Genomic DNA, 17,615 nt, shown 5'->3' with positions numbered 1-17,615 from the left:
GGGCCTGTCATATCAGATGACACATGGCAGGGTTTGTGACGGGAAGGAGGAAATGAAGCATCTTTTGAGTAACACTCACATTTTTCCATTTTGGAGAAGAAGAGACACCATCTAATTCCTGAATAAAGGCCTGGTGGCTTCATGAGTTTACAGTGTTCAGCATCAGAGTAAAGCAAAAGAGGACAAAAAACCAGCCTCCAAATCGACTCCGACTACGTCTCTCTTGAGAGATAATGCACTGTTAAAATCAGAGAGAAGGAAAGAGGCAACCCTAACAGTCAGGTCGTCAAGCAGTGACGGAGGAAGTTACTCTGTTTGGGAACAAGTGTGTCAGATAACTGGAGAACACTGATATGACATAAAATCAGATTTTCAAAAATCTCCTCTATTACAAGTTCTTTTCATGCCGAATCACTTGCAATGAGATAAAGCTTCTATGAGACAACGACTTCAAGAGAACAAGACAGAAAAGTCTAATAATAATAATAAATACACAAACCGGCAAATGCAGCCATCTCTGCAGCTTCCACTCCCTAATTCCGGTGCTCTGGACAGAATGGTGCCGGCTCCGCTTTCCCAGGCTCTGTTTCCTCTTTTAGGCTTGGCCCCAGACCTCCTTCCCTTTCTAGGAGGTCAGAGTCACATCCACAGCCTCAGGGACCCCATTCAGGGCTGGCTTCCTGCCCAGGCCATTCCCCTAAGCTCCAGACTCACAGGTCCAACTGCCTGCCAGCCGCCTACCCCTGGATGTGTCGAAGGCCAGGCCCTTCAGAATCAACATGTCCCAGATGAGATTCATAACCTCACCCACCCCCTGACCCCCCCACACAGCAGGTCCTCTGCCAGCAAAGACTGTGGCTTTATCTCCAGTGTCCAGTATGGTGTCCGATACGTTACAGGTGCTCAGACGAGGCTTTTTGGACCCCCTACACAGAATTAACCTCACTCTAACCACGGCTCCCACAACACTCTGATTTTGCATGTCCGTCTTTCCCATTAAACCATGAGCTTCTTGAGGGCAGGTCTGCACCCCCAGGTTCTCCCATGCCGCCTGTCATGAGCAGATGCTCAGTGACTATTAGCAGACAAATTTCTGCCCAAAGCTTTGGCCTTTGCCCAAATTTTCCTACAAATGAAGCAACAACTTCTTTCCTTTCTTCTTTCAACTAAACCTCCCATAAAATTGGCCTCCAAAACACTTTCAGTTATGGATGATATAAACTTCTGTCTCATATTTTTCCTGCTGTTTTCTCTACTGGACTGCAGGCTTCACAGAGGGGCAGGGACAATGCTCCCTCTGTAATGGGTACACTAAGAACCAAAGAAGGTGGCAGAAACCTGCCAGCCCTCAGGCCACACCAGTTCCACGGCGGTCCCTCAGGGACACGGGACACTATTGCAGGGCAGCGCTTAGTATCACTGCAATGTTTAAAAAATTGTGGTATCCACATATAATCTCTCCATTTAAATGTACTCCATTCTAAACTATTTTTAGATGTAATTATTTTAAAATGTAACACAATTATCACCAGCAATTAAAAACGAACCAAGCCACAGACCAAAGGAGGTAGGAAGAAGACAGCAAATCATTCCAAAGATTTATGTTTTAGAACCAGTGATGCCATATGGCACCAGTGATCTTACCTTTGGAGACTGGTACGCATCTAAATTCTCAAATAAAGACCATATTAGGAGATTCCAACTATAAAAATATGTGCTTCTATAACTGTTCACCTTTTTTTGTAGTAGAATTTAACCAGTAGCATTGGAACTAGCTACAAAAGGAATTGACTTTGCCCCATTTATTTGCTTTTGTGATTTAAAGCTGGGGGAGAGGACAACAAAGTGATTACAAATGCCTACTACAGGTAGGCCTTATTTTATTAAACTCTGCAGATACTGTGTGTTTTATAAATTAAAGGTCTGTGGCCACCCTGTGCCAAGCAAGTCCCAGTTTCCCAATAGGATGTGCTCACTTTGTGTATCTGTGTCATATTTTGGTAATTCTCACAATATTTCAAACTTTTTCATTATTATATTTTTTTAGAGTGATCTGTGATCAGTGACCTTTGAGGTTACTATTGTAATTATTTTGGGGCATCACACACCATGTCCATATAAGATGGCGAACTTAACTGATTATTTAAATGGCAACAAAGGATCTAGAAAATGACATAAACTTAGTTGATAAAGCAGGGTTTGAGAGAAGTGACTCTGATTTTGAAAGAAGTTCCACTGTGCGTAGAATGCTGTCAAACAGCACTGCATGCTACAGAGACGTGGTGCATGAAAGAAAGAGCCAACTGATGGGGCAGACGTCACTGCTGTCTCACTTTAAGAACTACCACAGGAACCCCAGCCTTAGCAGCCACCAGCCTGAACAGCCAGCAGCCACCAACACGGAGACAAGGCCCTCCACCGACTCACTCAGATGACGGTTACCACTTTTTAGCAATAAAGTCTTTTTTAGGGCTTCCCTAGTGGTGCCGTGGTTAAGAATCTGCCTGCTAATGAAGGGGACACGGGTTCGAGCCCTGGTCTGGGAAGATCCCACATGCCGCGGAGCAGCTAGGCCCGTGAGCCACAACTACTGAGCCTGCGCTCCGCAACAAGAGAGGCCGCGACAGTGAGAGGCCTGCGCACCGCGATGAAGAGTGGCCCCTGCTTGCCACAACTAGAGAAAGCCCCCGTACAGAAACGAAGACCCAACACAGCCAAAAATAAAAATTAATAAATAAATTAATTTTTTAAAAGTCTTTTTAAATTAGGATATGTACATTGCTCTTTTAGACATAATGCTATTGCACACTTAACAGACCACGGTATAGTGTAAACATAACTTTTATATGCACTGGGAAACCTAAAAATTTGCGTGACTCACTTTATTGCAGTGGTCTGGAACCAAGCCCACAACATGCCTGAGATACGCCCTGCAGTAACTTCAGCTCCGTTGGTGGCAAACGTCTAAATGCACTACTGTGGAGGGAGGAGTGAAGGGACAGGCCATGATGTCCCTTTGCTCTTTTTTTTTTTTTTTTTTTTTAATATTTATTTATTTATTTATGGCTATGTTGGGTCTTCGTTTCTGTGCGAGGGCTTTCTCTAGTTGCGGCGAGCGGGGGCCACTCTTCATCATGGTGAGCAGGCCTCTCACGGTCGCGGCCTCTCTTGTTGCGGAGCACAGGCTCCGGACGCGCAGGCTCAGCGGCCATGGCTCACGGGACCAGCCGCTCCGCGGCACGTGGGATCTTCCTGGACCGGAGCACGAACCCGCGTCCCCTGCATCGGCAGGCGGGCTCTCAACCACTGCGCCACCAGGGAAGCCCCCATCTTTCATTCTTAACCTAAATTGCCAAATGTAAATTTCAAGAAAGATTTTTCTATTTAGCATATTTTATAAGTTATCTATACTGAGTTTTCTATATAGTGATCCAACAATGATCTGAGTCTGGAGATAAACAGAGAGCAATCTAATTTTTAAATGACTTAATTGCCAACGTCACTCAACCAAAATAGCACAGAATAGTACAAACACAGTAGTTTCACCTGTTTTTGCTAAAGAAATCTATTTTCTCCTATGAAGAGCTCAACAGAATATCCAGAACACACACGTACAAACAAAATTCAAAAAAATTTAAATGGTATTCATAGTAGTATAAAGATAGCCATAATGAGTGGGAGGCCATCTCCTGATTTCCTTTCCTGAGTATGTTTCCATTATTTTCCTTAATTGTTACTCACATCCTCCTTGCCTACTTTGGCAAAGAGCATTCCTATATATGTTCAGTTCAAGGCTTTAAATAAAGATGAGCTTCCCTTGTACAGTACTTTTTTAGTACATGCACCACTAAAAAGTCATGTGAAAATGTAATGGGAAGAGAGGGAGGAGAATCACTTTTTCCACTGGTTTAGATTAAATCTGATTTCAAAGCTATTTTTCCACAAGCCAGTAGGCAGGAGCTCTACTCCACAGGTCCTTTAACCCACTTACAGTTCCCTCGCGACTGAGGGTCCTCAGAATAAGAATGGTTCACTGAGTTGTTACTCTAGTGAGTTTGTGGATTAAAAATAATAACAGTAATAAATAATTTGAGTACAAGAGCTTGCGTAAGAGATTTCCATGTTCTTCTCTCACTGTGTTATTTAGCACAATGGCTTTCAAGTCTTTCCAGGGACGCTAAGACCTATACAGTTCCTGCAATTACTACCTAAAAGGACTCGATGCCGGCTCAGTGGAGGAGGTGGGAGAAGCACTGAGGGGGGCAGTCGGCTGAGTCACCCCAAAAACCAGCACTGACACAGCCAGCAGAGCAGAATATCTTCTTATGGTGAAGAAAAAACTTGCAAATAACACACTGTGACTCTTTTTATTTTGGTTGTAAGTCTGACTCTTTTTCTGTCAACGATCGGGCCTCATCTATGAGGCAGTCATTTCCTGTATGTCAAATATCAGTAAATTACTTTTCATTTATAAAACTATGGTGGCAACATCACATTTTTAGCTGATAAAGTAAAGATTTACATTGCTTTTTAAAGTTTCCTTTGTAAACCATTTCCTATCTTACAGTGCAAGACAAAGAAAAACTTCAGAATGAACACCCATCTTCTTGATGCAACAGATGCCCTCCTTTAAAGCCATGGCTAATCTAAGCCCCAAACAAATCATTTACTTTAATCTGACAAGACCTTCTTCAAAGTAAAGATAAGAGGTGGTATGACAGCACTGTGGTTATGGAAGGAAATCCCACATTTTGAAGAGATTTATATTGAAATCAGTATGAGTGAAAGGACATGCTATCTGGAATTTGCCTTAAATACAGCACAGAAAAAAAAGAATAAAGGGATAAAATAGCAAATGTGGTAAAATATCTGGGTTCTTTCTTTATTTTTGACATGTTACTGAATTTTTTATAATCAAAGTTTTAAAATTTATAAAATTAAAAACCCCTACAGAATCATTTATTACTTAAAATACTTCGAGGGAGTCAGCAAATCTACTTGAGTTCTGTGTTGGTACTTCATAGCCTCATATTTCAGAATTAAATGAATAATTACTCTTTTCAACCGACTAATGTGTTAAAGCTTTAAGCGTATATTAGTACCATAACAGTTCGTTTTTCACCAATTCATATCTCTGGAAAGATGCTGTATAGTAGTGATTTAAATTTTTTTATTTTTAAAATTATTTGAACTAAATGAATTAATCCTGCACTGAAATATCCCCTTTAACGATCCTGCTACACCACTCAAGTCCTGACTCCAGTCTACTCCAAACGAGAAATAAAGGTCATGTTTTCTTACGAAGCGTGTACATAAAAACAGCTTTCACTTCACAGATGTCACAGAGGCACAAAGGGTACTTTCACCGACTGCATTTAAAGTTGTTGTAAAAACGCTGGTGGATCACTGGTCACATCAGCAGACACCAGACACTGGATCAGGAGGGAACACATTTTGTGAAAAACTTACTTTCAGCCGATGAGAGGAGGCTTGGGATCTACCATTTGTATCCAAAAGCAAAAAGAATAAACTTCTCTTCCTCGGTTAAAAACAACAAAAACAACAAAACAACACACCAGGATGGAGGCCAGAGGAGAGGATTTCACCCCACTCACATTTGCGTGTGCTAAGACTCGAAAATTGGAAAGCCTTCTCTTGGGGCTGTTTAAGACGTACCAACCCCAGACCCCTTCTAGTTTATTTGAAATCGTGGCTTGAAGTGCCTAAGAAAATATTAAGTCTATTTAAGTATTTAAGACTTCCTTTGAAAAAGGTTTTAGTATTTAGTATCAGGTTTTAAGTTTTAGTATATAAACAAACATTACCTCTACTCGTGGTAAACTAAAGTCTGGACATTTAGCAAAAAGATGTATTAGGTGAAGAATTCCCATTTCATACCAAACTGCCTTCTAAATGAGGGCAATTTCTACAGAATATTCTCTTAAATAGGAAAGATTTCCTTACATGGATACTTTAAGTATAATTATGATTACAAAAACTCAGTTCACCTACATTTAAAAATCTAGTATATAAAGTGAAGAATACCTGTATTTCTTTAGGACTATTAACATCAGTAGCAAACACTTAAATATTCCAGCTATGTGACAAATGTTTGTTTCCTAACAGAACATTCCAAAGGAGAAACCGCTGGTTATTCATTATAATTGAAGGTCAAGCATAGTGTGTGTCTATTGAAATAATAGGTTTCACTTATAAGACTGTGTCTGTAAATCCTTTGGAGCAGAAAATTTGTTTTCATAGTCTACTTCTCTCTCTTCTACTGTATAGTATCGTTCTCCTGTTTTTGAAGTTCATCATTATCACACAATAACCTCTGCTGTATAATTTAATCATAGTTTGTATCTGTCGTCACCTGGATAAACTCTACAAAGTAATTATCAGTACTTCCAAATTTTATGAAGAACAAGTATTTGCCTTTATGATTTTTAAAAATATTGACCTGTGTCCTCATTAAGGGAAAAGAGCCTTAAAGTGTCCCTCCTATGGCTACAGACTTCCTGAATGTAATTCCAGGATGTTCATCCTGGGTTTTTATCGGGAATGATGTCACCAAGCTGGTGAAATCGTCGTTCCTGACTTTGCTCCCCTGCACAAGAAGAATAACTAATGACTATTCACCATACTACTGAGAGAATCCTGGTGAGGCTAAGTAACCCCCTGCACCACGGAGACCAAGGTCTGCAATATGGTAACAGTGGTGCGTAATTCACTTACAACTAAAGTTAAAAAAATGAATATATGTCATAGGCACACTGGGGAAAGAGGAGAATTTCAGAATACTGACACTGAAGAGTCTGCTGGTTCAGGATAAAAACATTCTCATTACTGTAAAGAAGAGACGGAAGAGAGGGAAAAAGCGGGGCCAGGTAAGACACAGGAAGAAAAAAGGACAATAATCTTAGGGTGGGGTGGTCTGTGGAGACGTCATCAGTCCTAACCCGCCGTCCTCAGGCGGCACTGCAGGGACACCATGCCGGGAAATGGAAACATGCAATCTTGCAAAGGCCTTCATCCAAGGAAACCACGTGCATTTTCCTGGTACTATATATCCTAATAGCTAGTAATTGTCACTGAGTTGAATTTTCTATACCGTGAATCAAGATGAAGCTGACAATTCATATTCAGAAACCGTTTTTGGATTTGAGTAGGAAGAAGAATCCAGTTATTAGGATCCTCACTCAAACTGCTTTCTAAAGGAGGGATAACCACACAGCCTAAAACATTGAGGAGAAAACCTACAACGCCCCGCCCCACCCCTCAATCCAACCAGCCTTAACTAATGAAAGATTCCACACAAGTATCAGGAGATGTGAAAAACCAAACAATTAGACTTTTCTGTATGAAACAGTTGTGAATGAAAAACGAATGCCGGGCCCTCCCAGGACAGCCTATGTGGGGTAAACTAAGGAGCCCTCTCCCGACTGTGTGGTACCTGAGCACGGGAGGAAACATGGCAACTCCCTAGGCGAGGATAAGGACTTAACCGTCACCGGGCGGAGGGGAGGGGAGGCCGGCGCCTCTAGAGGAAGCATCCTTCCCGCGCGCACCACGTGACTGCACGGCCGCCGCCCTCGCATCTGGTAAGAAGGAAAATATGCAACCGACAGCTACAATGCAATGCGGAAAACGTTACAAAATGTGCTCCTGGTATAAGGGAGCCGCTCCTGGAACACTGCAGGGAGAGTCTAATTAGCTCTGCCTGGGCCGGAGTGGTGGAAAGTGGCAGGGAGTAGGCTGTACAGAGGAGGCGATGCTTGAGCTGACCCTCCGAGGGTGACTGGAAGCTGACTGGACAGACAAGGGGCGAGGGCAGAAGGACCAGCGCACAGGGAAGCAGGAAAGCCACGCGGCCTGGGGAGTCAGCCAGCCCGCCAGGGCGGGTGTGAAGGGGAGAGCGGGGGCAGAGAGGAGCCGAGAGGTACGAGGGGTCGCGTGATGGACGCAACACCTTCCCGGGCCCCACGCAATTAAGGGTAATGAGCGTGGAACTCTAACAGAGAACTGCAGAGAAGAGGTCAGCGGAGAGAAGAGGTCAGCAGACAGAGAAGTCACCACTCAGAAACTGACAGCACATGGGCACGTGCTAAGTGACAGAGTAGACCAGAGCGAGTTGAGGCCCACAGCTCCATCAGGGAACACAAGAGTAAGCTGATCAGGGTTACCTTCCCAGAGTGGACTGGTTGGAAGTCCTGAAAAGGAATGGTCGTCCCTCCGCATCTCCTCTCCCACCCAGGCAGGCGGGTACGCATCTTACTCTCTGTGAAGGGGCTGAACAGAAGGCCAGACACAGCTCAGGGGCCTAGCGTGAAAAACCCAGCAACTCAATGCTAAAAGCGAGCCCACTTCAGCCACCAGGTAAGGCCCACAGGCAGCCAGCCTCCAACACTGCCATGGTCAGGAAGATTGCTCAAAGACAGACTCTGATGTCCAGATGGGTCTTCCAAGTAGGAGGACAGGTCCACTCATTACCCCATTCCACAGGCTTCCAGGTACTTTTTAGTATCCACCTCTTAAATATAAGCAGACAACCAAGGATCACCAGACATTTGAGAAAAGCATCTAATATGAAAAAGAGAAGCCAAAACAAAACCAGAAAGAACCTGGAGGAGAAAGACAATGAAGAATACAAAAGAATACTTCAAAACTTCAAATCAATATCTTCATATTGGGCTTCCCTGGTGGCGTAGTGGTTGAGAGCCCGCCTGCTGATGCAGCGAACACGGGTTCGCGCCCCGGTCCGGGAAGATCCCACGTGCCGCGGAACGGCTGGCCCTTGAGCCATGGCCGCTGAGCCTGCGCGTCCGGAGCCTGTGCTCCGCAGCGGGAGGGGCCACAGCAGTGAGAGGCCCGCGTACCGCAAAAAAAAAAAAAAAAAAAATCCTCACGTTGTTTTGTTCTCCATGAGATAAGAATAAAATGATTTTTTTTAAAGAAAGAACAATCAGAAAACAAAACAAAACAAAAAGAGCTCCTAATAATTAAAAATGTGATAGCATTAATTTTTTAAAAGTCAAAGAAAACTTGGAGGATATAGCTCAGGACATCATCCAAAAAACAAGATTAGGCAAAGAAAAGAAACAGGGAGAGAAAAGATATTAAAATCAAATCATCAACCTAAAAGAACTGTCATCTGAATAATAAGATTTCCAGAAAGAGAAGAGAAAATATCAGAGAACTAAGACAAGTCCTTGGAGGTGAAGGACAAGTTGGAAAATGACCACCATGTCCCAGCCAAACAGGTGAGAGAGACAAAGCACAGCATCTTGAAACATACAACACCCTGAAGACACGTTCCACCAACACGAGGGGACAAACCACAAAAGTAAAGGTGCTCGTCCCAGAAACAGGAGGAGATGACGGAACGGGTGCTCAGGATGCCAGGTGTGCTGCAGGCCAAGAGCAACCGGTTCAGGCCGGAGCAGGCGGCTGAGGGCCCGGGGAGGGACAGCGCCGGGAAACAAGTGAGTCGGATGCACTGCTTGGGGTGGCGGGGAAACAAGTGAGTCGGATGCACTGCTTGGGGTGGCGGCACATTTCAGAGGAGATTTTCAATTTGGGGAGAGCAGAGGGACGCCTCTGTGATTGGTACGCAGGAAACTAAGGACATAAACAGAGCAACTTTGCTAATTCTGGAAAAAGCAAATGAATGCATGAGGAAGGCAACGCTGTCCTGGTTCTTCTGTGTGCAAGTGGTGCCTTCAGTGGGAAGACAGAGCACCCTGGGGGGAGGGGAGGTGGGGGGCAGGCAGCCACGGAAGGGGGCCTTCGGAGACAGCCAAGCCCTCATCTCCCACGTGCAAAGTCAGCAGAGAATACCCGAGTCCAAAACCAGACCGAGATCTGGCACATAAGCCCGCAACTCAGAAACGCAGAGGGAAGCACAAGCAGAAGTGCTGAGCACGGGGAGCAGGAATCTGGGAGCGGGAGGGACGGCACAGGGAACTGAAAGGCGCTTGTGTTTTGTGTTTTTCAAAAAAATAGTCATTATAAACCCAGTAGTACTATTTGACTTTTAAAAACTACAGCTCTTTAATAAAAATTGGTAAAAGTAAATAGGAAAGGAAGTTAGAGCGGAAGCAGACTGTGCAGAGGGAGCAGATTCCCACCCCAACCTCACATCGAAAACTAACGGCAGTGGAGCTGCCCCGGGGCCTGCTGGGTGCGCTCCGCCCCCCCCCCCCCCCCCCCCCGGGCCGTAGGCCACCCCCAGCCCCAGGTAGGCGCATGCGCACGCAACTCCGTGAGGAACGCACACCACGTGCAAGCCACTGCGGTAGCCAAGGGGAACCTCCGAGCAACTTCAAAGAGCTGAAGAGCCACTCCCTCCCTCACTGGACACGAGCCAAGAAAAAGGCAGCCCAGTTGGCAGAAGCAGCCCCCGGACACGACAGAAGGAACCAGCCAAGGGACGAAGCTGCAGAAGAGGCGCTGTGGGAAGAACCTGGAGTCCCCACATCAACCAGCCCGACTCCAGAACTCTATGTACGTGGAGCCTTACCTACCTTCATTGACGCTGGTCTGAGCACAGTCGTCTGCCACTTTTAAATACAAATAAATCAATTCCTGGCCCTAAAGTATTTAGGAAGTGGACTCAACAGCGTTTAGTGACTAAGTAGAGGGTGCAGGTAAGGAAGAGGGAAAGTCAAGCACAGCTCCCGGTCGGGGGCATTAGGCGATCGGCAATGAGAGGGGCAGGGCAGGAACGAGGACGGACCACAGAGCGGACCACACGGGATTCCAGCGGGGTCTGCGGGCGGCTGGGGCTCAGTGTCAAGGATGCGAGGGAGACGTGGGCACAGCACAGAGCTGGGGAGCCTCAGGTGGCAGCTCCAGCACAGGGCAGCTGGGGAAGGTTTCCAGCAGCAGGCGCAGGGCGGCACTGCGACGGGGAAGACGAGGCTGGAACAGGGGCCGGATCTGGCCAGCAGCGACGTGCGGCCTGGGGCCGAAGGGGCTGAGCAGTGGGGCGGCAGCCAGGGAAGCTGCGGGCTGCCTGGAGGACAGCCTGCACCCGCGGCAGGAGCCCAGGGAGAAGATGCTCCGAGACTCCGGGGGCCCAGGGGGCAGGCAACCCGAGGAGAAAGTGTGGCGAAGTGGCAAGAAAGGCCAGCAGGCCGGGACTGGGTTTAGTGGGAAGGACCCCTGGCTCGGGGAGGGAGGCTGCGAACGCGGGGACTGAATGAGTCCTGTTTGATCAGGGGCTGCACTGACTGCGTGCAAACAGGAGTCGCTAACGTGCCTCACGGGCTCGTGGCTTTGACGCCCGAGATCCCTGAAAACGAATCCAAACACGGTTGGCGCACCCAGACCACGCACGTGCCTCTCGTGGGAGCTGTAACAGAGAAGCGGCAACTGGGACAAGGATGGGACAAGGCCCTCAGCAGCCTGAGAAGTCCTCTGCAGAAGCCCTGGTCCCCACCGCAGAGGGATGTTTCTGGGAGACGCCTTCCCCGAGTTCTCCCAGGAAAGGCGCAAAGCAAAGGAGGGAGTTTTCTTCTTGTGCTCAGAACTTTAACCACAAAATCCTTCACCTAACCTAAATTCGTCAGACGTAAGTTTGAGGCTTTTTCCTCTGTCCCGCTCCTACGGACACGGATCCACCTGCTGCTCACTCTCCTCCTGGGACAGCAGTGCTAACTCCTAGACACATGCTGGATCACGTGCCAGCATCTCTACCTTTCTCAACGGAAACGCGTCTCAAGTTCTCCACAGCCAGCTGAAAGGCTCTGACAGTGAACTGATACTCAGGTAAGACTCAAGGCGAGCTGGATGCATATTTGGAAATGTTCATGTCTGAAGAGGCACAGTGTTCACCCAGACCCCCAGATTTATGTCCATTATCCATTTATCAATTGGCGATTTATGTAGATTTTACAGTAAATTTGTGTGAGTATTTTCTATAATTAAACTGTTAACTCAGTATTTACAGTATTGGTGGGGAATGTTATTTCCCCAATCTATAAACACATGAAATTTTGGTGTTAATTTTTGCCTGGACAAGCTCAGTGTTCTTTCCCTTTGTCACTCTTTACCAGCCTTTGAGCCAGCTCTCCCCCACCCCACCCCACCCCCGTTAGTACTTAGCGCTTTCCCCCCTCTTTTCCCCCTCAGCTCACGTAGTTTTAACATGACACATCACATTCATGAGGCGTTACCTGTTGGTCATCGGGCGTCCATATGCCACATGTGATTTGACTTTCCAAGTTGATCTCAGATGACCAGTGTCTTTGTCCACTGACAGAACCAACCAGGACAAACCCATCTCGATACGAAATAAGTGCTTGAGTCCCATCGTGGCTCCACGTGAAATCACTCACCTTTGGGACACACAGATAAAAGGAGTCAATTGGTAATCTGAAAGGGAAAGCGCTTTTATCAAAGACTAGACGTCGTCATTACCTTAGCCTTTGGCTAAGATCGAGATGGCCTTAAAGAGACAATACAATATGTTGTTGCATGTATTTTAACAGTAACTCATAAAACACATTATTTGAAAAGCATATGCCAGCGTGGAGGTGCTAAGTGCTTCACACATGGTAATTCATGAAGCCCACGGTAATACCTCCCACAGCGGAGAGAGGTAACTTCTCCTCGGTCTCACAGAGCTGGCGAGGGGCAGAGCCAAGAATGAGCAAGGGTTGTGCGGCTCCAGCATCCTTGCTTTTAGACACTGGTCTACGTCCTGCCCCTTACAGTACCAGATTCTCCATCAGTGTCTCGTGGTCACTTATCAAGATAGTAAAGCTCTCAGTTTCTGATTATATACGTTTCTCAGTCTTGCTAACAACATTCCCGCAATCAAAATGAGAAATAATCTCTAACCGGAACACATTACTTATACTTGGGTGTTGAGTTCTATCAGATGCATTTATTGCATTTATTCAAAGGACCACATGTTTTTCTCTTTTAATCTATTACTGCAGCAAATTACTTCCATGGATTTCCCAGTTTTATGCCATCCCTACATACCTAGAAGAAACCCAACTTTGAGGTAAAGTATTGTCCTTTGCACATACAGTTGAAGTTGATTATGTGTTTGGGATTTCCACATCTGTATTCACGAGCGAGGCAAACTTGTGATTTCATTTTTTATAACGTCTTTGTTTGAATTTATCAGGGTTAATGCCGACCTCTCAGAACGAGTTAGAGGGTAGTCCCTTTTCTTCCACGGCCAGGAAGAATTTGTATAAACTGGGCCGACCTGTTCCTTCAAAGTTCGGTGGAACATGCCTGTAAAACCATCTGGCTTTGCACTTTTTTGGGGGATGATTTTTAATCATTGCTTCAATTTATTTAAGAGTGTTAGCAGCAGTCAAGCTTCTCTTTTTATTTCTTCTTGAGTCAGTTCTATTAAAATATTTTTTTAGGAATTTGTCCAGTTCATGTAAGTTTTCAAAACTGTTGGCAAGTAGTTGTTAATAGTACTTATTATCCTTTTAAATATCACCTTTAGTGAGCTATAATTTACGTGCAATAAAAAAAGTTCCCCTTGGCAGTCAATTCCCTGCCCTACACCCTTGGTCTGAGGCAACCAGTGACCTAACTTCTGTAACTAGCTGCTCATTCTAGGAATTTCGCATGAATAGAACCATACAGTATGTGCACTTTTGTTTATGACTGCTTCTACTCAGCATGATAATTTTGGGAGTATTCTGGTTTCTTGTGTGCATCAGTAGTTCATTCCTTTTTATAGGTAAGTAATATTCCATGGCATAAATATACCACAATTTATTCATCTCCCCAAAGGGCTGGGCATTTGGGTTGTTTCCGGTATTTGCTTATTACAAAATTGCTATGAGTATTCACGTGCAAGACTTTCTGTAGGCACACGGTTTCATTTTTCTTGAGTAAATACCTAGGGATGGAATTAACTGCTGGGTCATATGCTGAGTGTATGTTTAAATGCATAAGAAATTACCAAGCTTTTTCCAAAGTGGCTAAACTATTTCACATTCCCATCAGCAATATATGTGAGTAGGTCCACACCTCACCAGCACTCGGTGTTGCCAGTCTTTTTAATTTTAGCTATTCTAGCAGGTGTGTAGTGGTAGGACACTGTGCTTTTAATTTGCATTTCCCCCAATGACTAATATGCTGAGCATCATTTCATGTGCTTATTGATCATATGCACATCATCTTTTGGAACCTTTCTATTCACATCCCTTGCCATATATATCTATTCGTATATCCGTTCACATTCACCTATTCATTATATACGTAAATACACACACACATACACGTATGTATACAGATATATAGACGTTTTCGACCTTCTTATTGTGTTGTAAAAATTCTAGATACTATCCTTTATCAGAATATGTGCTGCAAATAATTTCTCCCATTCTGTAACTTGGCTTTTCATTTTCTTAAGGGTATCTTTCAAAAAGTAAGTTTTAGATTTTGATGAAGTCCAATATCAACTTCTTTCTCTTACATTTCATGCTTTTTGTATCCAATCCAAGAAATCTTTACCTAACCCAAGGTGGCAAACCCAAACTTTCCAGAAGAAGTGTACAGCTTTTACATTTATGTCTATGGTTCATTTAATTTTTGCACAGGGTGTATGGTAAGAATCAAGGTTCTACTTTTTAAATTTTAAATGCAGATATTCAGTTGCTTCTGCACCATTTTTCAAAAAGACTATTCCTTGGATGTCAAACAGACTTATCGTGGTGATCATTTCCCTGTAGATACAAATTTTGTTGTACACCCACCTGAAACCAGTATGTTTTATGTCAATTATACCTCAATTTAAAAAAAAAAAGGATGATTCTTCCCCCACTGAATTACCTACGCATCTTTTATTTACCTTTGACTACCCTGTAATCTCTACCTTATCTACAGTTATGCTCAACTTTTCATTCATAAAATTATTTTAGGTTTTATCTTTCTTCTCTTACTCAAGGCTTGCCAGCAGTTTGTCTACTTCATAAATTTTTTTCCAAAGAACAAATTTTTGAATTTGTTGATCTCCTCTACTGTATCATATTTTGCTATTGCATTAATTTCTACTTTTATTTAAATTATATTTTCTTTCTCCTTTTACTGGATTTACTCTGTTGTTCATTTGATCAGAGTTTTATTCCTTTCTAATATACATAAATTAAGGATATATATTCTCTTTTTTAAAAAAATTAACTAGTTTGTTTATTTATCTTCGGCTGCATGGGGTCTTCGTTGCTGCGCGCAGGCTTTCTCTAGTGGCAGCGAGCAGGGGCTACTCTTTGTTGCGGTACACGGGCTTCTCACTGCGGTGGCTTCTCTTGTTGCAGAGCACGGGCTCTAGGCATGTGGACTCAGTAGTTGTGGCTCGCGGGCTGCAGAGCTTAGGCTCAGCAGTTGTGGTACACAGGCTTAGTTGCTCTGCGGCATGTGGGATCTTCCCAGAGCAGGGCTCGACCCCGTGTCCCCTGCACTGGCAGGCGGATTCTTAACCACTGCGCCACCAGGGAAGCCCTGTACTACTTTTAAAATCTTTTCTAACTTAAAAAAATTGATTATCTATCATCTTCACTGTTGCTTATACTTGGAAATTTTCACCTTCATTGAAATTTGTAACGTTACTGGACTTTTCACACTTCAGGTAGTAATAAAACAAATGAACAAACACCAAAAGGACATGAACTTCTTGCTGTTTTCCCAGCAGGGGTTATAGGTTATCAGTGGTCAGCATGTCCCCCTCATGACAATGGCATGGGTGTGTGAGACAGCTCCTCGACAGCTGGTCTGAAGGTACTGGAAAAAGCTGTTTGTTTTTCAACTCGGAATCTTGGTTTCTCTGATCTTATGCTTCAACCAGTTACATTATCTAGTTTTTCTTAAGAACTTAAAAGATTTTTTTTTTACAGACAACACATTAATTCTGCAATAAAGTGTAAAAGTCCTTTCATTTTGCAAAGATAATGCTACTTATTTACATGGGTTTTAACTCCTTTATCTTTGTGCTAAAGGAAAAACATCTTACTAGAGTGCGAAAACGTATAGCCAGCGACAAGATGCTTCTCCAAGGCACCACCCATCTTACAGTCACAAAAAATGATAACAGAGGATGTTTACATGATCTAATTGCGTTTATTAAATTAGGTTAGCATAAAGTGATAAGACTATACCAAAACTGGAAAAACAAAACCAGGGGACCTGAGTCCCTAGCGCTACTAAGGGAATGAGCAGAAAGCCCTCTGCTGGGTTCCACCCGATGCGGGCGGCCGTGGCACTCCTGCCCCACAGTCAGGGCGCTCTCGACACGACTGACCAAAGCTGAGGAGCAGCCTGGATGGCCCGCCGCCCAAGACAGCCTTTCCTCAGACGGTCCGGGGCCTGTGCCTGGCGCAGCCGGCCTGTGACCAATGCTATGAAATAATGCAGGCACTGTTCCAGACTCATTTTTGAAATAAAGGACTCATAATCATCTCCTGAACAAAAGAGTGTTAAAGCTTCACTTGGCTTCTGCCAAATGTTTGATTACTTCATGACAATGAAAGGCATGCTATATAACAGAGATCACCTGTCACCTCTTCTAAAGAGTATCACTTCAAGGATGCTCCTCCTCCAGGCACAGAACTGTCCCTCCTGCCCCCAGACACCGCTCCCGGTGCACGGGCCCTCCGCTCCCTCCACCAGTGCGTGACGCTTCTCATACAAGACGCGACTCCACCACAATTAAAAGCAGGCAAATCTCCCCCAAATGCAAGTGCTTAACGATAACAATTGCTCAATGGATTCTGAGGTCTGTAGAATCAGAGTGGCAAACAGCAAAGCTATATGAAGATCTGGATCAGATCACAAGATACAGTGATTACTCTGGTCGAACCTGAAAGGAACAGGCTCTTGGGAGATTCTAGGTGCTTCCAGATGTCCTATGGTCCATGTAAGCTCATTCACTTCCAGGTCTGAATTCATCCGTTCTTGTTTCTAACAAGCTTTTTTTTGGCGCCAAACTCTCAATGAAAAGAAAGGCTGAGGGTATATGGCGGTGGCGGAGGCCACACGGCTCTGACGTGGAGGTGACAGATGTCTCCTTACTCAGAGAAGCTGCCGTCAGCAGGAGACAGTGTGGCAGCACCACCAGGCTGGCGGGGGGTGGGGTGGGGGGGCGGACTCGCCAATGGCAGTGAAACCTGAGCTCTCTGGATGTACTATGAGTATATGCATTTCTGCTAAAGAGAAAACAGTTTATCGTCTGGGAACAAGACAGAGTTTTAGACTCAAACCTGGGTTCAAATTCTGGCTTTACAAACCATGAACTAACTTCCCTGGGTGAGTTACCCAACCTCCCCGAGCTGGGTTTTTTCTTCCATTAACCGAGAGTAACAACATCTTCCCAACAGGGTTCCTGCGGAGGTGACGGATGACGCCTGGAAAAGGCCAGCGCTGAGTGCCATTCTCTAAGACCTCTTGCCGGCCAAGGTCTGAAGACGTGTCTCACGTGATCACTGGGCCTTTCTAGGGAAAGGCTTCACACTCTGGTGGATGGGAGAACAAGGACACTTTAAAGACCCTCATGGGCAAGTTCAGAAGAGTCTCCACTTCACGGGAAGCTGTGAAGAGCAGCTGCCTCAAGGCCTAAAGCTGGTCTTTGGTGATGACATTATGGC

At 44.8% G+C, this 17,615-nt stretch overlaps 1 protein-coding gene across 3 annotated transcripts in view; it reads right to left on the bottom strand.

Moving 5' to 3' along the window:
• The window catches only part of TULP4 (TUB like protein 4), a 223,230-nt gene that overhangs the window by 47,077 nt on the left and 158,538 nt on the right, over positions 1-17,615 (bottom strand). For all 3 annotated transcript variants that reach the window (XM_067011103.1, XM_059083531.2, XM_067011104.1), the window contains one exon: positions 12,177-12,338. In XM_067011103.1, the coding sequence (XP_066867204.1) occupies positions 12,177-12,338 (162 nt within the window). The remainder of the gene's footprint in view (positions 1-12,176; positions 12,339-17,615) is intronic.

Source organism: Kogia breviceps, chromosome 13 (genome assembly GCF_026419965.1).
Source record: "Kogia breviceps isolate mKogBre1 chromosome 13, mKogBre1 haplotype 1, whole genome shotgun sequence".
Classification (NCBI taxonomy): Eukaryota; Metazoa; Chordata; class Mammalia; order Artiodactyla; family Physeteridae; genus Kogia; species Kogia breviceps.
Note: the sequence above shows the minus strand (reverse complement) of the source record. Positions and strands in the feature narration are given on the sequence as shown.